The sequence below is a fragment of the Papio anubis genome, chromosome 14 (assembly GCF_008728515.1).
Source record: "Papio anubis isolate 15944 chromosome 14, Panubis1.0, whole genome shotgun sequence".
Classification (NCBI taxonomy): Eukaryota; Metazoa; Chordata; class Mammalia; order Primates; family Cercopithecidae; genus Papio; species Papio anubis.
The window spans coordinates 49,331,192-49,358,503 of record NC_044989.1 but is presented as its reverse complement, the minus strand read 5'-3'; the positions used below and the strand labels follow the sequence as shown (position 1 = coordinate 49,358,503).

The following is a 27,312-nucleotide window of genomic DNA, read 5'->3' as shown; positions in this document are numbered from 1 at the left end:
ACTGATTTCTAAGTAATTTAATTGCATCATCACCAAAGAAAGTAATTTTTTAATACTAATTTTCTTTGTAACCTAGTTCTTGGTCAATATGTTTTTAGTGTTCTTTATTGACTTGGTGGGGCTTCTAGCCATTATGACAACCCACTTATAATTGTTTCCTGCAAATCTCATGTTGAAATTTAATATCCAGTGTTGAAAATGTGACCTAGTGGGAGGTGACTGTGTCATGGGGGCAGATCCCTCATAAGCGGCTTGGTGCCATCCTTACAGTAATGAGTGAATTCTCACTCTATTAGTTTTCACAAGAGCTGATTGTTGAAAAGAGCCTGGCATCTCCCTTCCCTTCCTCATCCTTCATCTATTGCCATGTGATGCCCATTCTCCTTCCCCTACTGCCATGAGTGGAAGCTTTCTGAGGCCCTCGCCAGAAGCAGTTGCTGATGCCATGCTTCTTGCACAGCCTGCAGAACCATAAGTGAAATAAAGCTTTTCTTTATAAATTACTTAGTTTCAAGTATTACTTTATAGCAACACAAATGAACTAAGACACTCACCTATTCAATAAGAAACACTAATTTCTTCATTCACTATTCCTTCTTGCATTTTGTGCCTTCCTCCTGGATTAAATTTTCTTATCCTTTAAAGAAATTATTTTTCTAGAAGTTTATTCATAGCTAATTAAATTTGTTCTGAAGTAATTTTATTTTACCCTCACATTTGAGTAATTTTCTACATTGTACAATTTTAAATTGGCATTAATCTAATAATTTTGAAGACATTTTTACAAGGTTTTCTAATTATTTTTTATTTGAAGGTAGTCTATCTTTTCCCCTCCACTTGCATTTAAAATATCTTCTTTAATGGCTCTACAGTTTTAATTTATAGATGTCTGGCAGTGGATTTGTGTTTTCCTCCCTGGGATTTGTTGAGATCTCTGGATCTGAGGATTTATATCTTTTATAAGTTATGAAAGATTTCTGGATGTTATTTCATTGTAATTTAAATTGTTGGTTCTCCATTTTCTATACCTTTCCAGAACGTGTATGAGACGAAAATGTATCTTTATATTCCATCCTCCACATTTCATCTCATGTGCCAGTTTGGTATCAAGATGTAAATCCCTTAGCCTCCAAGTTCACAAACTCCCCCAGGGTACCTTGGTTTTAGTTTACCTTCTTAGAATTCTGGTTTGCATTCACCACTGCTCAGGGTTCCATCTGGTATTCAGCTGCTTTACTTTGAGCCTCTGGGGATTTCTCATATCCTTGCAAGCTCTACTATGCATTTAAAATAATATTTGTAATGTTTTATAGAAGACTTCTGGGTAATTTTTCGTGAAAATATCTTCAGATTATCTTGTTTATAACATTTCAGGAAACAGAGGTCAATGAAGATTTTAAGTGTCAAAAATATTTAATTATGTTAATAAGCTTGAACCACTTAATACAGACATAGTCCTTGAAAATTTTAGAAAAACATGCACACTACTGGGGCTGAATCAAATGCTTTCTAGTTGACGTTCTTAAATAGAGTTTGTTATTCAAGACCACAGTCTCCATGCATCTCATTAATTAATATTTTACTTTAATGTTTCAATTTCCTTGAAACTTTTAGAGTGTTGAGTAGTTTAAAGCAACTTTATTACCTTCCTTTATTGGTTTATTTTCATCATTATTCTGTCCTGCGTTAAATAGGAACAAAAGGAACTTGTACGTATTAACTAAGGTTGTGAGTACAATTAAGGTAGGGTGTTGAGCTAACTTCGATTCATTTTGCATGGATATTCTAGAATTAGATAATCTTTTGTTATCTTAAATTAAATCACCTTTTATTTAAATGGCTTAATAAAGACAATGCTTTTAGTATGATCTAATATTTTTGAGGCTTGGGTTCAAAATTCGTCTACTCTTGACAGTATTTCTGTTATATATTTGTGTACTTTGGGATCTTTCTCATCTTAATCCTTGTAAAGAATTTATTGCTATTATATCAACTGTAGCCCTCAACTGTTTTCTGGCAATTTCAAGGTTTCTGGTATTGCCTTCACAGCAAGTATATAAACTCCTCCAGGGCAGCAATAGCACACAAGGTTCTCTCTGATTCCTCACCATAGGGTTGGTACACCTAGCAGCCAAGCACAAACAAGGTGAAAGAAAAGACCTGATTGCCTGAGTAGCAGCTCTGTCTGAAACAGAAATTTCACTAACACCAATAAATAATAGAAGTTTAAAACAATAAAATATTTATGAAACTATCCAAGTCCATGGTATTTAATTATAATTCCTCCTCACAGACTGCCTTATAAAAGGATGTGTTAAAGACAAAAGAAAACCAAATCCCTATTAATCAGTTACAAAGCAAGAAAAAGCCAGAGGGAAGAAGGCTGGGGAAAGAATCATATTCTTCTTATAAAGATTTTCAAAGGGTCAACTGTAACTTCAACCTCAAACCTAGAATTTTCAGAGTGCTCAACAGCCATTCAATTCAGTCATTCAAATATTTATTGACCATCTATCATGTTAAGCACTGCTCTAGGCATTTAATATACAATCATAACAAATCAGGCAAACATTTTTGCCCTCATGGAGCTTGAATTCTAGTTATGAGGAAGAAACAAATAAATGGATACACAAATAAACTGAAGATATAACATGTCAGAATTGCTATGAAGAAAAATTGAAGCAGCGGGAAAGAGGGTCTGGGCCAAGTTTGGGAGATTATCATTTTAAATAGGTGGTTAGGGAAAGCTTCACTAAAATGGTAACATTTGAGCACATGGGGTTCTGAGATAACAACCCATGAGGATATCTGGGAGAGAAATGTTCCAAACAGAAAGAACTGCAAATGTGGAAACATTAAGCCAGAAAGAACCTGGCATGTTCAAGGAATTGCTAGAGGATGCTGTGACAAGACCAGGATGATCAAAGGATAGTTGTCAAAATTGAGAATGCAGGGTCTATGGAAATAAAGAGCAGAAAGCTCTTGTAGGGCACTGAAGGCCTTTGTAAACAACTTTGATTTCTCCCTTAGTGCAATGAGGAGCCATTGGAAGAAATTTTGAGGCAAGCGTGAGACAAATATTTTGAGCAGAAGAAAATGGCAAAAGCTGAAGGCAGCTGAGGTTAAGAGAAGACTTTTTTTAGATGAGAGACATTATGGCATGTTTTTATATTAGTAAGCAGAATCCAGGAAAGAAGGGGGAAAAGGTGAATGAAATGTGTCTAAGAAAGTGGAAAATTGTCATAGTGGTTACTGAGACTAGCAGAGAGGGAAAGAGACCTAGTGTATACTGGAGAAGCTATTCTTAGGACCCTGGACAGTTTGTGTGTAAAGCACAGGTGCAGGCAGGTTGATCAGGCAGTGAGCCCCGTGAAAGCATAAGGACATTTTCTTCTATTGATTTCATTTTCATCTTGGAATAGGAGTCAAGGTCAGCTGAGAATGACAATAAAGGAAGAGGTAATGGGGGTTGGAGTAGAGAAAGAGAACAGGCCTCACACAGGGCTACAGAAGGCAACATAGGATAGTGGGAACAAGAAAGGTTCATATTCCATCTCTGTCATGTATCAGCCATGTGACCCTGGGTAAGTTTTTTATTCTCCCTAAACTCTAGTTTCCTTATGCAAAATGGAAAGACTAATAGTGCCAGTATCACTACTTGTAGACAGGATGAAACGAGAGAATGTAAAAGCAATTTCAACATTACTTTATGGCAAGCACTTAGTATATGTTAGCTGTTTGCTGATATTAATACATTAGCAACTCAATTACTTATTAATAAATAGGTTGTGATATTTTATTTCTACTCTCTTTGCAGGAGGTTTGTCCTCACCAAGCTTCGAGTCATCCAAAAAGGTGCATTTTCAGGATTTGGGGACCTGGAGAAAATGTATGTACCTGGCACTGCTGTGAGTCAATGCCTCAAGGGGGCTATAGGGAGTAACTTCAGACCACATCTAGTATGATTATCTGCACTTAGTAGCCGAACTGACATGGTCAGCCAAACTTTCTGCATCTCCTCACATTTTATTGTGTTATTATGGTTCCTAAATGATAGTGTGGAGTCTTTCAGTGAGGCCATTGAAATGAGCAAAAGAGCAATCCAAGCAATTTTTGTCATTTCTCAAATAAGGGGTTGCTCCCAGAGTACCTGTGAATGGAATTTTCATACACCAAAGCCTCTTGTTTTTCTGCAGACATCCAATCTCTTTCAAAGATACTTTCTACTATTTATGATTAATTTTTAATTGACAGCAGGACTTAACATTTATGCTGTAGAGATTCTCTAGACTTCTTGTTTCCAAGGTATATATGCAGGCCAGTAGTAATTGATATATAAACATTTCAAAGTACTAGAAAAGTTTACAGCACTGATTAAGATTTCCTTTGAAGAGAAGCCCCCTTTGTTACTGCAGACATTCAGTTCACATTGGGGGCTAGTTTAATTTAGAGTTTTTCGAAGACATGAGGATGCAGTAGTAAAAGGCAGAGCAAATCCTCCCACACTTAAAGTAATCCTCCCTCCCTTTTAAGGCTCTTGGTACCACCTCCTGGGCATTCAGGGCCGGGGAAATACATTCTTCTCTGCGGTGAGACAGGCAGGATTCATGACTTTAACACCAGTGAGTATAGCAATGAATAGACAGAGTATATACAGAAGGGAATGAAAGCAAGGCAAGAAAGAAAACCTTTAGTTCATGTGTTTCTTTCTTGAAGTCATTAAATTTATCTTTTTGGTTATTTTATATCCCTTTAAGAATAGTACTTCCTGGAGTTTGAAGAAGCAAAAAAGGAATCCATTAACAAAAGAATCACAAAGTATAGAAGATGTCATTATGTTCCAGCAATTAAGCCACCTGCTTAAAGGAGGGTGGTCAGAATCCTGGTTTCAGTGTTAGTTTTAATATAAAATTACTGCATAACCTTGATTAAAGCATTTTACCTTTCAGGGCCTTGGTTTCCTCCTCTGTGTATTAAGAGAGGAGTTTTTAAAAGGGGCTTATGTGATTTCCAATTTCTATCCCCATGTTGGAGGAGAGCCCAATTTAAGACCTGTAATCTTCCGGGTTTACCTCACTGAGGACATTCAACTATCACAGGGATTAGAAGATGGGGACACAAACCTGAACAGAGTTCACCAAGGAAACCAGGGAAACAGTAGAGTTGGCGAGCTTTGTGCTCAAGATGTATTCCTGGATGAATTCACCATTCCCTTGCCTGGAGTTAATGTAGACGAAATGACTATTGGATATCCCTGTGTCCCTAAACATCACTATAAGTTCATAGAATTCTAAAGACAGGCATTTCAGATGTCACAAATAAGCTACTTTAATCAAGTTTAATCCAGCAATGAATGACCCCTCATTGGGTAGTCAGCCTCAAGCAAGACCTTCCTGTGACAATATGAATGGTTGAGCTGAGCTGACAGAGCAACAATCCAAGAGACACAGCAGCTGGCTCAGTAACACAACTTGCCCAGACACAGTTGTACATTTTTACCTCATGTCTTCATTAATCAGCCTGAACTGACACAGTGATATGCCAGAATAAAATTGGTCTTTTTTTTTTTATATACCAAAAGGCTTCAAAGCATTTTCTAGCAGAGGGCCCAGCACTGAACTGAACCTGAGGAGACTTGGGTATTCCTCAGTCTCCGTGCTCACCTTTGTCCATTGTCTCACCTTACACTCTTGGTCACCAAGAAGTTCTCATCTCCTTTCCAGACTTATCTCCTTCACTTGTGTTCTTCTAGTTGTTAATCAGTTTCCTGAACTTAATAAATATTGGCTTTTTCTTCAGTATCTCCCTCTCCGCAAATCACAAAGTCCTTTTCATTCATTCTGCACATGTGACCAACTTTCACCTATCCATATTGGAAAGAATAAAAGAAAAGTTTTCTGTATAAATTACACCTTCCTATTATGCTACCTTTTTCTCTCTTCCCCATCAAGACCACTGTGTTGAAAGAGTTGCCTACATTCACTACCTCTCTATCCTCTCTTTTCAATCACTTCTTAGCCTGCCCACTCACTATTTGGCCAAAAATTCTTCAACACTATTAAATTACTCTATTGAAGATCTCAAAAATACCATCGCTACAAGATCCAATGACTTCTACTTTATCCTCTTCTACTTACCTTATATGTAGTCTTTAAATTTCATTAATCATTAATGTCATTCTCCTCAATGCCCCTTCCCCACTTAACTTCTGGGATACCACACTCTCCTGCCTCCCTATTAACCTCCCAGATTGCTCCATATCCAGTTCTCTTCATCTCTCTTGTTCTTCAACTGCCCTTCAAAAATTTAGGTATTCTAGGGCTCTATTTTTGGCCATTTTCTTTTCTTCTAGCTCTACCCTCAAATGACCAGTTGTCAGATAATGTCTTATTACCAGGGTTCCTAAACTTTCATCTGCAACCTCCACCTCTCTTGTGAGGTCATAATTCTTGTTTTGAATTGGAAAGATGCCTAAACATCTAAATTTGAGTGAACTGCAAATACCTGAAATTCAACATATTCAGAACTAGCTTATCTTTATTTTTAAATTTCTCATCTTCCCATATTGCCCAGTGAATAATGTCACCATCTGCCCAGGTTCCCAAACAAGGAAAATCCAGTCTCCCTTGACTCGGGTGCATTCTCTATCCCTTATGCCAAGGTGCTCTTCCAGTCCTACTGACTGCCTCTCAGATGTACTCTGATATCCAGCCCTCTTCTCATTCCTGTTGCTATTAGACCCAAAGTCTCATCAGCACTACATAGCCTACTGTATGAAGCTTCTATGCCTATCCCAGCTCCAATCTTCCTGCCACTCTGCTGCCAGACTTGCACTGTTCAAATTCTCTTGCAGAAGAACTTCTAGGGATCCTTCTCGCTACAGACTTAAGTCATAAGTTCCTGGCACAGGAATCAAAACCCTTGATCTCCCACCATATGTACTGTGTACCTTACACTCTCACCAGGTGGAACAATTTTCTATTCCCCAAGCACTATTATTACCAGACATCATATTGCATATTTAGAATGTGACAGCTTGTTCTTTGGACAATGTCTGGCACATAAAGGGATCAAAAATAATTGCAGGGGAATGAATCGACAAATAAACAAATGAACAAAATATACTTTCACACTGTTCTTATGTAGATGCTGTCCCTCTGTCTAAAATTTCACTTCATAAAATCCTGCTTGTCATTCAGGGACCAGATGAAAAGCTTACTTTTCTACAGAGCTTTTCCAGAACTTTCCAAGTTCTTCCAAACCATAACCCTGTATTCATAATATTAACAGCACATTTATCAGATTGTACTCAGAATTTACAGTTTCTCAGATCCCTTGATTATTCTTTAAAGCCAAGATCAGAATTTAGAAACTTCATACTGAAGTATAACACCAGATCCTGTTGTTTTTACCTTCTTGTTACACCTCTAACCTATCTACTCATCTCTTTCTCCAGCTACCACAATCTTTCCTTGGTATCTTAGTCCATTTCTGCTGCTATAAGAAAATACTGCAGACTAGATAACTTACAAGGAACAGAAATTTATTTTCTCACAGTTATGGAGACTTGAAAGTCCAAAATCAAGGCTCCAGCATCTGGTGAGGGCTTTCTTGCTGAGTCCTCACATGGTGGAAGGTGGAAGGGCAAAAGGGGACAAACATGTCCCTACATGGCAGAAGAGAGAGAACCCACTCCCACAAGCCCTTTTAAATGGCAACATTAATCTCTTCATAAGGATGAGGCCCTTGTGGTGTGGGCCCTAAACCACTCTCAAAAGGCCACATTTCCCAAAGTTGGAGTGGAGATTGAGTTTGAATAGGAAATTTGGGGAGGAAAAAAACATTTAAACCAGAGCACTTGTGTAACTGCAACAGCCTTCAGCTTGTGCTGTCCCCATTTACCAGCATGATCTTCCCTCTCCCTCATCCTTTTTCATCATAGAGTAACATTTTCTAAATTCATAAATGATGTCATCTTCCATATTTGCCCCACCAGGCATGCACGCGCACACACACACACACACACACACAACTCCTCATGCCTTACCACTTTTTTCTTTTTGTTATTGTTCCACAGTTTTTTTTTCCTTTTTTCTTTTATAATTTTTGATTGACACATAATTGTACATATTTATAATAATTGCAACACAAAATAATTGTAAAATAATTGAATATAGTGTACTATTTTGATACATATATACATTCGGTAATGATCATATCTCACACCTCATATATTTATCATCTCTTTGTTTCAGAAACATTCAAAATCTGCTCTTCTACATATTTGAAAATACACAGCAAATTGTTGTTAATTATAGTTGCCCTATAGTGCTATAAAACATTAGAACTTATTCCTCCTATTTTGCTGTACCTTTATATCTATTAACCAATATTTGGGTACCCCCTCCCACATAGACTTCCCTGCCTCCAGTAACCACTATTCTACTCTCTGCTTCTTTGAGGTCAAATTTGTTAGCTTCCACGTATGAATGAGAACATGTAGTATTTCCCTTTCTGTGCCTAACTTATTTCACTTGACATAATATCCTCCAAGATTATCTATGTTGCTGTGAATGGTAGAATTTTGCTCCCTTTCATCACTAAATAGTATTCCATTGTGTGTGTCACATACATATATATATTATATATAATATATATAGCATTTTCTTTATCCATTTCTTTATTTGTGAACATGTAAGTTGATTCCATACCTTGGCTATTGTGGATAGTGCTACAAGAAACATCAGAGTGCAAATAGGTCTTTGACATATTTACAGCACTGATGAAGATTTCCTTTGAAAACAGAAGACTTGGCTGGGCGCAGTGGCTCACGCCTGTAATCCCAGCACTTTGGGGGGCTGAGGCGGGCAGATCACGAGGTCAGGATATTGAGAGCATCCTGGCTAATACGGTGAAATCCCGTCTCTACTGAAAATATAAAAAATTAGCAGGGCGCGGTGGCGGCCGCCTATAGTCCCAGCTACTCAGGAGGCTGAGGCAGGAGAATGGCGTGAACCCGGGAGGCAGAGCTTGCAGTGAGCCGAGATTGTGCCACTGCGGTCCAGCCTGGGCGAAAGAGCAAGATTTCCGTCTCAAAAAAAAAAAAAAGAGAAAACTTTTGTTACTGCAAACACTCAGTTCATATTAAGCTGGTTTAATTTAGGGTTTTTCCAAGATATGATTTTCTCAAAGCAGGGTACAGTGGCAAAAGACCGAGCAAATCCTCCCAAACAAGCTTAAATAATTTTTTTCTGTTTCTGTGAATGACAGCATTGTTGTTGGCTTTTTACATTTTTTTTTAATTTTTAGAGACAAGGTCTTAGGCAGGAGTGTGATCATGGCTCACTGCAGCCTCGAACTCCTGGGCTCAAGCAATCTTCCTTCCTACCTTAGCCTCCCAAGTAACTAGTACTACAGGCGTGTGCCACCATACTCAGCTATTTTTTTATTTTCTTAAATAGATGGGCACTATGTTGTCCAGCCTGGTCCTGAACTCCTGGAATCAAGTGATCATTCTGCACCAATCACCCGAAGTGCTGGAGTTCCAAGTATGGGCCACTGTGCCTAGAACTGCATTGGTATTTTGATAGTAATTGCATTGAATCTTTAGATTGCTTTAGTTAGTAAGGTCATTTTAACAATATTAATTCTTCACATCCATGAGATTGGTATGTTTTTCCACTGGTTTGTATCCTTTTCAATTTATCTCCTGAATGTTTTGTGGTTTCCCCTGTAAAGGCCTTTTTCCTCCTGAGTTAAATTTATTCCTGGGGTTTTGTTTTGTTTTGTAGATTTTGTAAATGGAATGGCCTTCTTTTTTTTTTCAACTAGTTTATTGCTAGTGGATAGACATGCTACTGATTTTTGTTGGTTGATTTTGTATCCTTCGACTTAACTGAATTTGTTTATCAGTCTTAAAGGTTGTTTTTTGTTTGGTTGGTTTTGTTTTTTGGTGGGAGGGGGATATGGAGACGGAGTATTACTCTGTCACCAAGCTGGAGTGCAGTGGCACGATCTCTGCTCACTGCAACCTCTGCCCCCTGGTTCCAGCGATTTCCCCGCCTCAGCCTCCTGAGTAGTTGGGACTACAGGCATGTGTCACCATGCCTAGCTAATTTTTTGTATTTTAATAGAGACAGGGTTTCACCATGTTGAACAGGATGGTCTCAATCTCCTGACCTCATGATCCGCCTGCCTCAGCCTCCCAAAGTGCTGGGATTACAAGCAAGAACCATTGTGCCTGGCCAGTTTTTCTGTATATATGTCATTTGAAAACAGGGACAATTTGACTTCCTCTTTTCAAATTTGGATGCCCTTCATTTCTTCCTCTTGCCTAACTGCTGTGGTTTGAACTTTCAATACTATGTTGAATAAGAGTTGTGATGGTGGAAATTATTGTATTATTCCAGTTCTTAAAAGTTTTCAGCTTTCCCTCAGTCCATATGATATTAGCTGAAGGTCTGTCATATATGGCCTTTATTGTGATGAGGTACTTTCCTTCTGTACCTAATTGAGAGTTTTTATCATGAAAGCATGTTAAATTTTACCAAATGCTTCTTCTATATTTATTGACATGGCCATAAGAATTTTGTCCTTCATTCTGTTGCTGTAATGTATCGTGTTTACAAATTTGCATATGTTAAAACATTCTTGCATTTCTCAGATAAATCCCACTTAATTCTCTTGTATTATCTCTTTGATGTCTTATTGGTTTTGGATTACTAGGATTTTGTTGTGGATTTTTGCATCTGTCCTCATCAGGAATATTGGCCTATGTTTTCTTTTTTTTTTTTTTTTTTGTTATGTCCTTGTCTGGTATCTGAGCAATGCTGGCCTATGAGAATGGGTTAGAAAGAGTTCCCTCTGTTTCAATTTTTAGAACAGTTTGAGAAAAATCGGTATTAATTATTTTCCAAAGGTTCTGTAGAATTCAGTGGTGAAGCCATCTGGTCCTGGACTTTTCTTTACTGGGAGATTTTCAATTACCTGTTCAAACTTTTCGCTTATTATTGGTCTATTCAGACTTTCTATTTATTCTTGGTTCAATCTTGGTGGGTTGTGTATGTCTAGGAGTATATCCAGGTTTTCAAATTTATTGGTGTATACTTGTTCATAGCAATCTTTAATGATCCTTTGTATTTTTTTAGTAACCACTGCAATGTTACTACTACTGCTACTGTGATTGTATATGTTTTTCATTTCTGATTTTGAGAATTCTCCCTTTTCTTCTTAGTCTAGCTAATGGTTTCATTTGGCTTATCGTTTCAGAAAAGCAACTTTTTATTTCATTGATCTCGTGTTATTATTTTACTGTTAATTTCATTTATTTCTGCTCTGATATTTATTATTTTTCTGTTCTACTAATTTTTGGTGCGGTTCATTCTTGCTTTTTTAGTTCCTTGAGTTGCACTGTTAATTGGTTTATTTGAGGCTGGGAAATCTTTCTTGTCTTTTCATATGGGGGGTTAATGCTATAAACTTGCCTCTTAATTCTGCTTTTGCTCTGTCCCACAGGTTTTGGTATTTTGTGTTTTCATTTTCATTTGTTTTAAGAAAGATTTAAATTTTATTCTTAATTTCCTCTTTACCCATTGATCATTCAGAAATGTGCTGTTTAATTTCCATGTAGTGTATGCTTTCAAATGTTTCTCTTGTTATTGATTTCTAGGTTTATTCCATTGTGGTATTATAAGGTAATTGATATAATTTTGATATTTTTTAAAATTTTTTGAGACTTGTTTATTGTCCTAACAATATGGCCAATTCTGAAAAGTGTTTCATTTGCTGATGATAAGAATGTGTATTCTGCAGCTGGTGGATGAAATGTTCTGTAAGTGTTTGTTTGGTCTGTGGTGCAGTTTAAATCCAATGTTTCTTTGTTGATTTTCACTCTAAACAATCTCTCCAATGCTGAGAGTGGGGTGTTGAAGTCTCCAACTACTAATGCACTGTGGTCTATCTCTCCCTTTAGGTCTAATAATATTTGCTTTTTATATCTGTGGGCTCTGGTGTTGGGTAAAAATATATATACATATATATATATATTCCAATTTTAATGATTTCTTGCTGAATTGATCCTTTTATTTTATAATGTTAATTTGTGTCTCTTTCTACATCTTTAAACTTAAGTCTGTTTTTCTGATGTAAGTATAGCTATTCCTGCTCACTTTTGGGTTTTGTTTATAAGGAATATCTTTTTTCAATCCCTTCACTTTCAGTCTATGTATCTTTACAGGTAAAGTAAGTTTCTTGTAGGCAGCATATATTTGGGTCTTTCAAAAAATCTATTTCACCAGTCTGTATGTTTTAAATGGGGAATTTAATCTATTTACATTCAAGATTATTAATAGGTGAGGACTTACTCCTGCCATTAATTGTTTTCTGCTTGTTTTGTATATCGTTTGTTTCTTACTTCCTCTCTTATTTTTAGTTATTGCAATTAGGTGGTTTTCTGTAGTGATAGGCTTGATTCCTTTCTCTTTGTCTTTTGTGTATCAGTTCTAAAAGTGAGTTTTAGAGTTTTGCATGTTGTCATGATGTTGGTTTCCGTCCTTTTACTTCCAGATGTAATACTCCTTCTGGCATATCTAGTTGTGATCAACTCCCTTATTTTTTTTTTCTTGTCCATGAAATACTTTATTTCTCCTTCATTTCTGAAATGTAGCTTTGCTGGGTATAGTATTCTTGTCTTGCAGCTTTTTTTCTTTTAGTAATCTTACTTTGAATATATCATCCTATTCTCCCCTGGCCTGTAGGGTTTGTGCTAAGAAGTCTACTCTTCATCCAATGTGGATTTTTTAATGTGTGACTTGAGGCTTTTCTCTTCCTGTTTTTAAAAGTTTCTCTTTTTCTTTGACTTTTGACTATTTGACTGTAATGTGCCTTGGAGAGGACTTTTGGGGTTGACTCTATTTGGGTTGTTTTTTTTGTTGTTGTTGTTGTTTTTTGGGTTTTTTTTTTTTTTTTTTTTTGAGCTTCCTGGATCTGGATGTTCATCTCTCTCCCAAGACATGAGAAATTTTCAGCTATTATTTTATTAAATATGCTTTTTATGCCTTTTCCTTTCTCTTCTGAAATTCCTATAATATGAATATTTATTTGGTTAACTATGCCTCATAAATTCTGTAGACTTTCTTCATCACTGTTTATTATTTATTTATTGTTGCCTGTGCTCTTTCAAAAGACCTATCTTCAAGTTCAGATATTTTTTTCTTCTGCTTGGTCAATCTGTTATTGAAGCTCTCAACTGGTTCCTTTTATATCTTATTGACTTCTTAAGCTGTAAGATTTCTGTTTGGCTCTTTTTTGTGCTATCGCTTTGCCAAATTTCTCATTCAAGTTATGCGTTGTTTTCCTGATTTGATTAAATTGTCTATCTGTATTCTCTTGTATCTCACTGAGTTTCCTTAATTCTTATTTTCAATTCTTTTTCTGGCATTTTATATATTTCTTTATAATTAGGGTCTGTGACTGGAGAATCATTGTGTTCCTTTAAGGTGTCATGTTTCCTTGCTATTTCATCTTTGATGTATCCCTACATTGATTTTTATGCATCTGGTCAGTCACCTCTTCCAATTTTATGAAGTAGGTTTTATAAGAAAAGACATTCATTTGGATGAGTCATGGGGTGTTGTTTTGGTGAGGCGCTTTGACTTTGATTCTAGGTGGATACAACAGCATAGTATCTGTGTCATTTCTTTTGCTGTAATCCATGCTACTAATGTTTGTAAGTGTCTCAGCAGCCTAAGCTGAGAGAGTCTGCAGTTGTTGTGCTGTGGCTTTACTAGGGGTGGGCTTGCTAGACTGTTTGTCAGGTCACAGGTACATGTGTGCACACAGTGAGTTGGCCAACTCAGGGTCTGGCTCACTGGGGTTGGGGCAATGTGGCTGTTATTCTGACCGAAGACATGGGGGCATGGGTGCTCCACTGGCTTGACAGCATGCCTACCTGGGGATATCTCTCAGGTCCAGGTGTAGGCACATAGCGACTTGACTGGCCTGGGGGTATGTCTTCTTGGGGTGGCCCACAGGGATGTTGTGTAGGCCTTGGACATGGTTGGATGGGCTATTGGCTGATGTGGGTGGGTGTGTGTGTCTTCTTTGGGTGGATTCTGGGGCTGTTTCTTAGATTTAGGATGTGGGTGCAAGCCTGCTTAGCCAGGCTTGGAGGCATGTCTGCCAGCAGCAATCTGTGGGCTATTCCTTCGGCCAAGACATGGGCACACAGCTACTAGGTTGACCTGGGAGCATACTTGCTGGGGTCCACCCACAGAGCTACATTCATCAATTTTTCATCCTCCCAGTCGCACAGGAGATAGGTAACATTGTTAGTGTTATGTTATAGATAAGGAAACAGGCTTAAATCGATCAAATTCTGTGTCTAAGGTCACACAATGGGTAAGCAATAGAAAAAGATATTGCAGAATAGAATGTACCTCACCTACATGGAACTAGACTAGTCTGCAGAGATGCTGAGTTCACACATCTTTACTTTCTTCTCTCTTTAGATCTCTCTCTATGTTGTACAAGTGTTTCAACCTCTCTAATCCTCATCTCCCTAATCTGGAAAAATGTTAATACTAAGGTCTATTTCAAAGAGTTGTCAAGGCCCTTTATACTCAATCTCAGTATCTGGCACAACACTGGCATTTGATGAATTTATTTCTTACCCCCATCCTCTTGTTAAAATGATTGGGAAAAAAATTCCCCAACTGTTGCTGATGAGTCTTCCTCATTTATTAGCCCAGTTTAACCCAGCCTCCTCTACTTCTATCAGAAGTCAACAGGGAAAGGACCATTTTGTTTGTTTGTTTTAAGAACCAGGAAGTTTCTCCATTAGAAATGAAATGTCCACTATTCACACCTTAGCTTTTGTCGGTATCACTATCTCAAACCTCCCTATTCTTCATTGCTTTGAGACTTGTTGGGGGAAAAAAGAAACCATTAAACTCTCTGCAACATGAAGTGGCTTCGCAAAGTGCACTGTAAACTGTTTACATTGTCTTTAATTATTTCGGAGCCATATGTCAGCTTGGTATAAAGTGTGAAGATTACATTGAATAGGGTGGGGGGAGTAGGTGACAATGTGGTGATTTATGGCAACCAGAAAAATTATGTATGGAAATGAGTTCAATTTAAAAACACATCTATGTGTTATTATAACACTGGAGGTGGGGGGAAAGCTAGTTTATAACACAATATCTTTGGAAATAGGAGCATGATGAATATGTAAATGAGACCAATCAACATCAGCTGAGATATGGTATATGCAGATGAGGCGGCAATAAGCCAAAATGTGAAATAGCTCCCAAACCATAAATATGAACCACATAAAATTCATTTGAAATATTCATGATAACATAAGGACAAAAAATATAATCGAGTGATTTATTTGCATATAAAAATGAGAACACTAGTCTGACACTCCAGCCTCCACCCCCAGATTACTGAGGAAAGAAAAGTTAACTTAACAGAGGGACTTTTAGAGAAAAAGATTTATTGAATGAGAATTGTTGCAAGCACATTAAAAAAGTTGAGGATCTTCCCAATTCTCAGTTCTTCAGGCTCACTCAGCACAGATAAAAGGAAAGGAAGTAAATCAGGTAACTAAAACTGTAACTGCAACAGTGCTAGAAAATTTGGGTTCCACTCAGCTTTGCCCCTCTGAGCACCTCCTTGTTACATGACTTAAGCTCCTTCCTAAGCCAACCTTCTGTGATTCTGAGAGTTAATGGGCAAAGCAGCCTTGAGTCCCACTTACTCAAAGCAAAAAGGAGAGGCTGATGATTATACTGGCTCCTGGTAAAACAAATGAAAGGCCAATGTTAGACTGGTTAGATCTCTGAATGGGAAGAGGGGATTTGAGTCTCTGGGAATAACAAGGAAATGACGTTGAGTGGTTCTCTTCTTAGATTGCACTTTAGAATCCCCTGGAGAACTTTAAAAATAATGTACATGCCCAAATATCATTTCCAGAGATTTTTATTCCATTTGTCCAGGGTGATGTCTAAGCATTAATCATTTTTTAAAGCTCCCTTGATGATTCTAATGTACATCTAGGTTGAAAGACACTGAGGTAGTTGATAATTTAGTCAGAATCCAATTTGTACAAAGAACATTCATGAGCATGCATGTAAAGTGTATCTACATGTTGTAGCTGGAGAAGAATAAAACAAAGAGGAGGTTGGCAGGACATAAGATCAAAGAGGAAGCTGGGAGTGAGGTCATATAGTACCTGATAGACCATGGGGACATAGTTCGGTGTCATATTTAGTGTGATTAGGATTAAATGGGATGTTTTGAGCAACGAAATGACATAATCCGATTTGTATTTGTTAAAAATTGTCCATACACACAGATTTTGATTTGCTAATATTTTGTTTAAAATGTTTTATCCATATTTGTAGCAATATTAGTTTGTATGCTTATTTTCTTGTCGTTTGATTGTGTTCTACCTGTATTATAAAATGAGTTAGGAAATGTTCTCTCATCATCTATATCCCGAAAGAGTTTGTATTATAGAATTCAACAGGGAAAGAATAGTTTTTTTCCAAAAATTATGCTGAATCAACTTTGTATCCATATGGGGAAAACAATAAACCCCAAACCTTACCTCATGTTATACACAAAATTTAACTTTAAGTGGATAATTGACTTAAATGCAAAAACTAACATTTTAAAACTGTTAGGAGAAAATATTTTACAATCACGGGATAGGCAAAGATTCCTTAAGTAGAACACATTAAGCATAAAATAAAAGTGTTATTTTGGACTTCATTGAAAGAAAAAACTTCTGCTTTTCAAAAGACAATTAAAAAATGTAAAGAAAAGACACCATCAAGAAAATGACAACCAAACCACATAATGAGAGAAAATATTTGCAATACATCTATCTGAAGAAGGACTTGTATCAATAATATATCTTTCTATACATAAAGAAGTAAAAAATAAGTAGACACACAATCTAATTTAAAATGGGCAAAATATCTGAACAGATACTTCACAAAAAAGGATACATGAATGAGCAATAAGCATATGAAAAGATGCTCAGCATTAATCATTAGCAAAATGCAATTTAAAACCATAATGAAATACTATTACATACGCACTAAAATGGGCAAAATTAAAAGCTGATAATACTAGGTTACTGGTGAGGCTGTGGAGCAACTGGAACTCTCAAACGCCCTTAGTGAGAATTTAAAATTGTACAACCTCTTTGGTAAAGAGTTTGTCAGTTTCTTATATTGACCCAATAGAAATAAATACATGTATTTCCACACACAGACTGCAAGAATGTTCATAACAGATTTATTCATAATAGTCCCAAACAGAAAATCACTCAAATATCCATCAGCAGGCCAATGGGTAAACAAATGGTATGATACCCACACAATCTAATACTGAACAGTAATAAAAAAGAATACACTGCTAATACATAAAACAACATGGTTAAGTCTCTTAAAAGCATCATAGTAAGCAAAAAGCCAGACACAGAAGGTATACCATATGATTCTATTTATATGAAACTCAAAAAAAGAAGAAAATCTAATCTATGGTAACAGAAAGATTAGCAGTTGCTTGGTTCCCGGGGTGGTGATAGGGATTGTCTGGGAAGGCAGACAAGGAAACTTTTTTAACGTGGTGAAGATATTTTATATCTTGATTGTGGTAGTAGTAACAGATGGAAGAGTTAAAATGAATGCATTTTATTATTTGTCAAATTATACTTCAACAAAGTTGATTTTTAAAATCAGCAATTATTCCACACCTATTCTGGGACAGGTGTTCTAAGTACTACATCTCAGTTAATCCACACTTTAGAGACAGGGATATTGACGTTCACAAAAGGTAAGAAACCAAGCAACCTCAGAGGATCCTTATGTGGTGAAGCTAAGATTTAAACCCAAGGTAGTCTGGTCCTTTCTGCTACACAAGGCTCCTTTTAGTTGGAATCTACCATTTTCCTACATGTTCCTACTAAAGTAAAAGAGGGATTGACAGGAAAATTAAAGCTATTAGCTTCCTTTGGTGACATTTGTTATTAGAGGAAAGGATGTCTGTGCCTAAGCCCCTGGAACTGTCACAAACCAGAACCTAGAGTCATTTTCTACTCCTATAGTCACAGAGTGAAGGCAACCTCTTCTTGGAGCTATTTTGCTTTCAAGTTCCAGCCTGCAAACTCATTTCTGGGTAAAGTTCCTGCTAAGAGTAGCTTTAGTACAAGGGCTTGCAAACTAAGCTGGCTGTTAAGTTGCAAATTAATTTAGTCATCAGTTGGGAAATGTAAGATTTGGGCCAATTAAGTTGTTATTATTGACCAAGGTTAAACATGAGTTAGTGTCTAGAAGGTGAAAGTCCTTATGTCATTCATTTCCTGTTCTCCATAAATATTCTGAAAATAACTATTTTTGTTGTATTTATTGCTTCAACAAAGAGCACAAGAAGCTCTTTTCTTGTCACTTTTTGGGTTGATGTGGTTTTAGTGTTTCCATTAAGTCTCCCTATTTTTAACTTGCTAGGTGTGTCCTTAAAATAAACTCTACAATATCTAAGAACTGCCCAGATCAGAAAGGGAATAATTCATTAGCTTTGAATTTATGTTTGGATTTTTTGCTTCTTTCTTTTATTTGGGTTTAGTTTTTATTTCTTCTTATAGAGTAGGGGCTATATGAGTCTGGTAAAGAAAGCAGAGTTCTTGAGATTTGTAATTTTATAGATGTCCCCAACCCTATACTCATAATAACTCTTCACACTTCAGTCACTTATGCTTTATCCATGAGGAGAGAATGCGGTTGCCTTGACTGAAAGGGATTATAAGGAAGAAAATACAAGAAGAATGCAGGCGAGAGGCCCACTGTGAGCTAATAAGCTTATAATAATGAAGATGTATGTCATAGGTGCTCCCTTGCTTGGGAGAGCACAGATATGCCCTCATTTACATCTTTCCTCTCTGATATCCTCCACCCTCTTGGCCATTTGATGCTCCAAGCATTCATGGTCCTAGTGACTTCTGCTTGGTATCTGTCATTCAGCAACTAAGACTCCCAGGTGCTAAGATATGAAAGAGGTTACTCAAGGCATTTCTGACTTGCTATCAAACAGAATCTTCTTCCATTTTCTACTCAACAGCCAAGTGAGGTCATCTTATCTACCTTTTACAACTTCTGCTTCAGCCACACTTTCCCTTTGGACTCTCCTTGATAAAGCAAGCTATGTGTGAGACCTTCCAGTGAATTACATTTGCCAGGGCTCAGAGATATACCAGAAAATGAACTGGTCTCTTTTTTTCCTCCTTGCCAGTAACTCAATATTTTTGTCTATCCAGTGAAGATACAATTAAGGCAGCATAATACTTGAGTTAAAAATATCCTTGTGGCTCTGCTCTGGGGACTTTTCTAGCTCTTTTTAATAGATGGAGTTAAAATAAAAAGAAGCAATATAAAGGTAAGCTTCAATCAATGCACAAACTATTTATTTTTATTTCCTCATTTAGCCCTTGCCTATCACAACTGCATCCATCTGGGCTGTTTATGACTTAATAAGATGCTTTAAACAGTAAAAGATTCAAATAGAATATGGACCTACTTGCCTGTCCACCTTTCAACAAATAAATTACCTGAATCTTACACTTCATAAACCTCCCCTGCAGTGCTCAGATTCACCCTGGCCAGCCTACACAGCAATCAAATGACCAAAGATGTGTTTTTATATATAACCATTCCAGAAGTTAAACAGGCAGAGAGGAAAAGTACAGGAGCTAGGGGTAAATGCCAGAGGAGCCTAAATGAATGAAGCAGAAGTTAGCCATTCCAGTGGGTCTGAGGTTCTGAGAGAGTCTGGGCAGAGAGATAGCAATTGTTGATGCCAAATGTTTTATAAAGATGTAATTTGCACTTGGAAGTGAGCATGCTTTGAAAAGTTAAAAGTGAGTGCAAATGCAAGGTATGAATAACGAGAGCACGTTTGCTCTGTTTCCCATTCATAGTGTCTCAGCTTGACTACACACTGACTGCTAATCCTGCCCTTTCCCTCTTCTCATATTCCTCCAAAGCACCCAGCACAGGGTTAGGCACACTGGAATAATAATGGCAGGTGAAGTTTATTAATTTGTAGTCTCTACCTCTTGATTCCTTTCCCAATTTTTCAGAGCCCAACTTTTTTTTGTATAAGAAAACCACTTTTTAATTTTTTTTACTTTTTTTTTAATCATCCTCAACTTTTTCTTTCTAGTCTTCTTGAGGTATGACTGACATACAAAAATTGTATCTATTTCAGCTGTACAGGCTGGCCACAGTGGCTCACACCTGTAATCCCAGCACTTTGGGAGGCTGAGACTGGCAGATCACTTGAGGTCAGTAATTCGAGACCAGCCTGGCCAACATGGTGAAAGCCCGTCTCTACTAAAAATTCAGAAAAAATAAAATAGCTGGGTATGCTGGTGGGCACCTGTAAACCCAGCTACTTAGGAGGCTGAGGCAGGAGAATCACTTGAACCTGGGAGGCGGAGTTTGCAGTGAGCTGAGATCATGCCACTGCACTCCAGCCTAGACAACAAAGCAAGACTCCATCTCAAAAAATAATAACAATAAATAAGCTGTACAACCTGAAGTTTTGATATATGTACATATTTGTGAAATGATAGTAGAATCAACCTAATAAAATGTCCATCACCTCATCTTTCTTTAGTCAAGCTCTCAGGTTTTTAAATCTTGTTCGTAATTCTTCTTTCCCAGTAAGGATAACAGCATCTGAAGAATTTATTGACATCAAAAGTCTAAGGAATTTGTGAACTGGCTCCTCCAACAAAATTTGCCTTTTGTAAAAGTCATAAAGTGAATAATGACCAATACAAAGGATTGAATTGCTAATGGCAGGATTTTAATTAGTGTGGAACATATGCTTAAGGACATCTGCTTTAATACATGAAAAACCATATCCTGTCTGACTTACTTGTTTGGACTGCAAAGTCTGTGTGTACACACACTTAAATTTGAGAGCAGGATGATCGTCCTGTAAGCACACTGACATTAGTGCTTTAGAGATCCCATCTTTTGAGGATGGGCTCCTCACTCTCTGACCAGGTGGAAAACTCAGGTTGTTTTATTATTTTTTACTGAAGTTTTTCTTTACTGAATGTTGAAAACTGAGGTGTCAGTCATCACATATTTGTTTAAAATGTACTCCTTTTATACCTTCCCTTAAATTTCCTTTACTGCTTCTCTCCACATGTACATATAACCTCTCAGTCCAACCAAGTTAAAACAGTTGAGATGTAACTTTTCATTTAGTAAAGCAGATATTTGATTTGGGAGAAAGAGGGTAGTGGTTTACTGCAGCACCAAGTCCCAAAACAACAACAACAATCCTGCAAAGAGAGTAAGTTCCATGCTAACTTTAAGGATATGAGGCAAAATCTGAGATCACCGGTTGAGGCTTTTTAAAACAAAGAGATTTATAGACTTCAGTCAAATACTCAAGACAAGTGCAGGCTGATGAATGACACCCCCTAATTCATCAAGTGATTTATCAAGGTTCACAGAGTAAAAGATTGTGACTTCCATCAGTCCCTGTATATCTGTGGGATGAAGCTTGTGGAGCTAATGAGCTTCCTTGGGCTGAGTACAGCTCCTTCTGACACACAAATACACTGCTGTGTTTGCTCTGTTCTGCTTGTGAGCAACTATAAGACAGACCAAGCCAAATAAGAGAAGCATAATCCATCCACCAATCAATGATTCAACAATTCTTCTTGATCTACAAAATGTGTGCTAATTAGATGAGGACATGATTTGATGAAACTTATATAGTAGTCACTGATAGATGCTGTGAGCAATAAAGATGAAGATACACAGTCCCTGCACTCAAGAAGTTCTCATAATGCTTAACAACAACAATAATCACAGCTGTCATTTGTTGTGTGATTATTTTGCCAGAAACTGAGCTAAGCCGCTTTATATGCATTGTCTTATCTGATAAGAATCTTATTATCATCCTAATCTTACAGTGAGAAGGTTGAAGCCAAAGTCGTTAAGTGACTTGCCCATCAGCAGCACACAGTTGATAAGTGATGAAGCCAGGATTTAAACCCAGGCATTCTTACTCCAAAGTTCATGCATTAATCTACTATTCTGAGATATTTATGAATGTAGAAGTGTAGCCCAGATAATATAGACAATGATAACCTTGCTTCCTAATGGAGAGAAGTAGGACATACATAAACACAAATTCAGAGTTATCATCCATTTTATTTGTAGTAGTAGCATGAATATCTTCGTGTGGCTATCCTATTTTATAATTTCAAAATGCCTCATATACCTATTAGCTCATTAATCTCCCATACCAACCTTTAAGTAGCAACTGGGACAAGTATTTGTGCCTATCTCACAGGTAAGGAAATGAAGCTCAGGAAATTTGGTAACTGGTCTGAGATCAACATCTAGGAAGTCATGTAGGTGAGTTTTCTCTGACACCACATCCTGTGCACTTTCTCCATACAATGTTTTGTTTTGTGCCATGTTGCCTCTCATCTATTAAAAGAAATTAGATCTTGAGAGTCTTATAGTCATGTCAGTACAAAATAGTAAGTGTGTCCAAGTCTGAAGAAAACAATTACCCTTAAATTTCTGCCAAGTATGTAACCTTCATATGCACATGTTTTTGCTCAACATTTCTCATACTTCCCACTCAGCCTTGAGCACTTGGCACTGGGGGAAAAAAAGGATGTTTTAGAAGTGGATGGATGTCTATTCCAAGCAGTAAAAATCCAAGTGCAAAGCTGACCTTTTCCACGCCAAAGAGAAAATGCTCCAATAAGGCGTATCCATTAATAAAAATTGACCCAAGCTGTGCCAGCAAAACATTTTTTTAAAGACAATTTCCTAAGTCAACTAGACTTACTGGCTTTCTTTGTTTTTGTTTTTGCCTACCTCTCTCTGCCTTCCCTTGAAATTAACATTCTAGTGACATGTAGATTCAACCAGAACCTCTTAGCCAAGATACAGGATTTCGTCTCCGCAAGAGAGGATTTTTCTTTTAGTTAAATTCCATGAGCATTTCATGAGTTCCTGTTCAATGTCTCCTACGTAAAGCATTTCAAAATTTAACGTTCATACAAATCACTGGGAGATTCTGATTGAGTAGGTCTGGGTGGGCCCTAAGATTCTGCTGCTTAAACCAGCTTTCAGGTGAAGCCAATGCTCCTGGTCTATGAAATACAATTCCTGTGTTGGGACCTGTGTGGTAGCGAATAAAAGAGAAATGGCACACAGCCTCTGCTTCAGTGTAGTTGTTGATAAAATACACGGGAAACAATCAGAGAAAAGCACAGAACAAACACATAATTCATTGCTATTAGCCAAACGATAGATTATGGGGGGGAAAAAAACAGTTTTCATATTCTCTTTGTCATTGTCAGATCACATTTAATTGTTAAAATGGTCCTTAGTTTTTAGTACAATTAGTCACTTATAAAAGTACCGTTGCAGTTTCTGAAAGCCCCTCTCTTGGTGCTCTGGAAACACAGCTGGACACTGAAAAATGCAATTCACATTCAACTGTTTCAGGAGCCCATTGTATGGTTCATCTGGGCTAATTGAGCCTGAGCAGTCCCTCTTGTGACAGAAAATCTGTATCTCAGGGAAGAAGCACAAGTCTAAATATAGCCATTATGTCCTGGCAGTCTGAGGTGGGCAAAAGTCAGAGCGAAAGTGCAGGGCAAGCTAGCACATAAGGTTTCTTCTAGATCAAACACAGCTAAAATTGTGAGTGAAGTGGGTTGGGGGAGGTGAGATGAAAGCAGGCAGTAAGAGTGCGGGGAGGGGGGGAAACAGACTTTCTTTGCTCCTTTCCCCTCCAGTCAAGGCCCAGTAGCATTTCTGCACACCTGATGGAGCCCACAGGAAACCTAGAGCAGAATGAAATCTACGCTGGTCTGCATGAGTTCCAAAGGAGGAATGCCGCAGAGCTAATCACTGGACTGAGATTGCCACTTAATGCCCTTCCTCCACAAGCCATTCATCAAGTTTATAGCAGCAACAAGAGTTCATTACCATGTTCCTGTTTTGCACATTCTTGAACAAGGTTATGCCTCCAATTTTAAGTGTAGTGTATAAAAGGAATGAGGGAAAGTGGGAGGGCGAGAGGGTTCCTGGAGGAAACAGTAATAAACAAAATAGGTGCTCCTCACCAACTGAAAATGTGAGTCCCCCAACTGTTTATGACTTTACATATCAGAAAAAACAGCACATCACTTATATTCTCATATTCATTCTTATTAGTAGCTCCTAAGCTGTTTTTATCAATCTAGCTATCCATTCATCACTGCCAGTCTTCCATATTAGGAGCTAAATTAACAGATAGGATTTGGTTCTAACCCCCAAGAAATTTATAATGTAGTTATAGAAATTGGAATTCATGTAAAACAGAGTATAAACCAGAATATAAGCAACCCCTAAATGTTGCTGTCCAGATCTTTGGTGCCAAAGAAGTTGAAAGAGGTGGGAGTTAGATCTATGTCAGGCAGACAAGCAAGAGAAGGTTTTATGGAGACAGTAGGCTATCCATTATCAAAGAAGAGAGGGGAAAGTGTTCTGAGTGGCAGACATTAACGAAACAGATTCAAAGTCATAATGGGAATCTGAGGTCTTCTTAAAGAGGTTGCAGGCCCCCAAAATCCTTGTCATTTGATCACATTATGCATAGTGGGCTCTCACTGAGCTCTGAACGTTCAAACAGGAATAGAAGAAAAGAAGCTGCTTCATGCACTAGCATAACTGTATCTGAATTCATGATGGAACTTTTTTTTTATGCCCCACCCATGATTCTCTAGGCAAGATGCTAGGAATGTGTCCATCAATGTCGTGATAGTGCAGGAGTCAGTATAGAATAGACAGATTCAAACTACATCTAAAATTGCTTAGTGTCATTGACTTAGTAGAGCCATTGTCAAGTGAAGTCTCCAAAGAATAGACATAACTTAGGTTTGGCTTACGGGAACCAGAGAAATGACAGATTTATATGTGCCCATTTATCTCAGCCTAATTACATAGTCAAATCAGGGTACATATAAAATTCACTTTAGGGCTATTATTAATCGTTCAGTTTCTATACTGAGTAAATAGTAAATGTGCATACCACTGCCCCACCCCCTACCCTGCCCACCCCAGTCAGAAGCACACAGGAGAAGTGGCAAACCATACCTGGGATAGCTGAGTGCAACCAGAGCCCTTAGCTCTAAGAAGTGCTTCTCCTTGCTGAGGATAGAGTAAAATTTCTCAGTCCTTCCTTAGACTTGGAAAGGAATGAAGCCACAAAGGGAAATAGTCTGCTCCTATTGAAAAAACAACAGTGTTTTCCTGATATCCCCTAGAGGAAGTCAGGTGAATGATGGCTATTCTCAAGCTTGGTTTGCTCATTTGTGGAAATCTTGGATGGTCCTGGTATGCTTCTTCCAATGCTATAGGATCTGCTATATTCTTCCTTTTTTCATAAACTGTTGTTAGTGTCAGGCATAAAATAATACACTGTGCCTGGTCAGTAAGTTTATGGGTGACATACACTATAGCTAGTCTCTGCCTCTTAGCAATCCTCTATTTGTATGAAAATGGAAAGGTTGGCCGGGCGCGGTGGCTCAAGCCTGTAATCCCAGCACTTTGGGAGGCCGAGACGGGCGGATCACGAGGTCAGGAGATCGAGACCATCCTGGCTAACACGGTGAAACCCCGTCTCTATTAAGATATACAAAAAACTAGCCGGGCGAGGTGGCGGGCGCCTGTAGTCCCAGCTACTCAGGAGGCTGAGGCCGGAGAATGGCGTGAACCCGGGAGGCGGAGCTTGCAGTGAGCTGAGATCCGGCCACTGCACTCCAGCCGGGGTGACAGAGAGAGACCCGCCCCAAAAAAAAAAAAAAAAAAAAAAAAAAAAGAAAATGGAAAGGTTTGATGGAACCAAATATGCCACATCTTCAGGCCTTCCTCATTAACCTCTGTCTCTCTAGCACTAACCTCCTCCTATCCCTGGAGTCTAGGAATGACAAACCTCATAGATACATTTGGCTCTTTAGAGCTTACTATGTACCATTTGAAGTCATGAAAAAAGGAAATTGCTGCTCCAGTGTTCACTAATGAGTGATTAAAAGCCAAACTATGTCCTGTGAAAGAATTCAAAAGCTACAGTAATATATAAACCCATGTGGGTTTCTGTGATCATCCTATATAGAGGAGAAAATGTTAATGGCAATGAATTCTTCAACTCTTTATTAAGGGAATTGAACTTTGACTCCTACCTTTGTCAAATTATTTTCCCTGCCCCTTGTAAGACTTATCCCATTGCTCTGATGATCCTGTTTTAAGATGTTGTGTTTCTCTGCTCTTGTTCTATCATTCCTTCTTTAGCATGCAAAATCTTCTCCTTCTCCCACTGATATCTAGTCTGGTTTGGTTCTCATTTCAAATAATCCTTAATGACTGGGGTGGCTGACCAGTCACACGTTTAATGCCCCAGAACTAAGTCACTGGGGAGAAAAACATTGGAAGGTAAGTTTTCAAAAGCATCTCTGGACTCTATAGTATGCAACATGATATGGAAGAATGTGCACTTTCCTTGTCTATGTCCCTAGAAATACTTCTAAAATGAATGGCTATGTACCTAGTGGGCAGGTTGTAATCACAGCTCACTGTAGCCCCAGCCTCCCTGGGCTCAGATGATTCACCCACCTCAGCCTCCAAGTACCTGGGACTACAGGCCGGCCTCAGCCTCCCAAGTAGCTGGGACTACAGGCGCCCGCCACCACACCCGGCTAATTTTTTTTGTATTTTTTTAGTCGAGACAGGGTTTCACTGTGTTGGCCAGGATGGTCTCGATCTCCTGACCTCATGATCTGCCCGCCTTGGCCTCCCAAAGTGCTGGGATTACAGGCATGAGCCACCGCGCCTGGCCTAGTTTTTGTATTTATTATAGAGACATGGTCCCGCTATGTTGCCAGGTTGGTCTCGAACTCCTAGGCTCAGGCAATCCGCCGGCCTTGGCCTCCCAACGTGCTAGGATAAAAGGCATGAGCCATCGCACCCAACCTGGTTAAGGTACTTTAGGCTACTATCATTGCTCCATTTCTCCAGTGTGTTTTCTTTTTTTTCATTTCTTTAAATGTCTGATGCGGAGAAAGGAAGGCAGTTCCCTAAGGCCGAGAGAGTCTAACTTCTTCCTTTCAAGTAGGGATGTCAAGGGGATAATCTCAAGGAAATAATGCATTGCCTGGTATAGATCTCCTCGGACTCCCTTTCAATAGAATTGAAAGACCCAAGACCTATCCTGGGC

General features: G+C 38.1%; 1 protein-coding gene and 1 long non-coding RNA gene across 2 annotated transcripts in view; one reads left to right on the top strand and one right to left on the bottom strand.

Annotated features, from left to right (window-relative positions):
* The window catches only part of LOC108581632, a 35,331-nt gene extending 27,279 nt beyond the window's left edge, over positions 1-8,052 (bottom strand). The window contains exons 1-2 of the long non-coding RNA XR_002516635.2: positions 6,138-8,052; positions 5,682-5,863 (exon numbers count right to left, since the gene is read on the bottom strand). This is a non-coding gene — a long non-coding RNA (uncharacterized LOC108581632). The remainder of the gene's footprint in view (positions 1-5,681; positions 5,864-6,137) is intronic.
* The window catches only part of FSHR (follicle stimulating hormone receptor), a 192,910-nt gene that overhangs the window by 87,313 nt on the left and 78,285 nt on the right, over positions 1-27,312 (top strand). Inside the window, exon 2 of the mRNA XM_003908645.5 lies at positions 3,818-3,889. Coding sequence (XP_003908694.3) covers positions 3,818-3,889 — 72 coding nt within the window. The remainder of the gene's footprint in view (positions 1-3,817; positions 3,890-27,312) is intronic.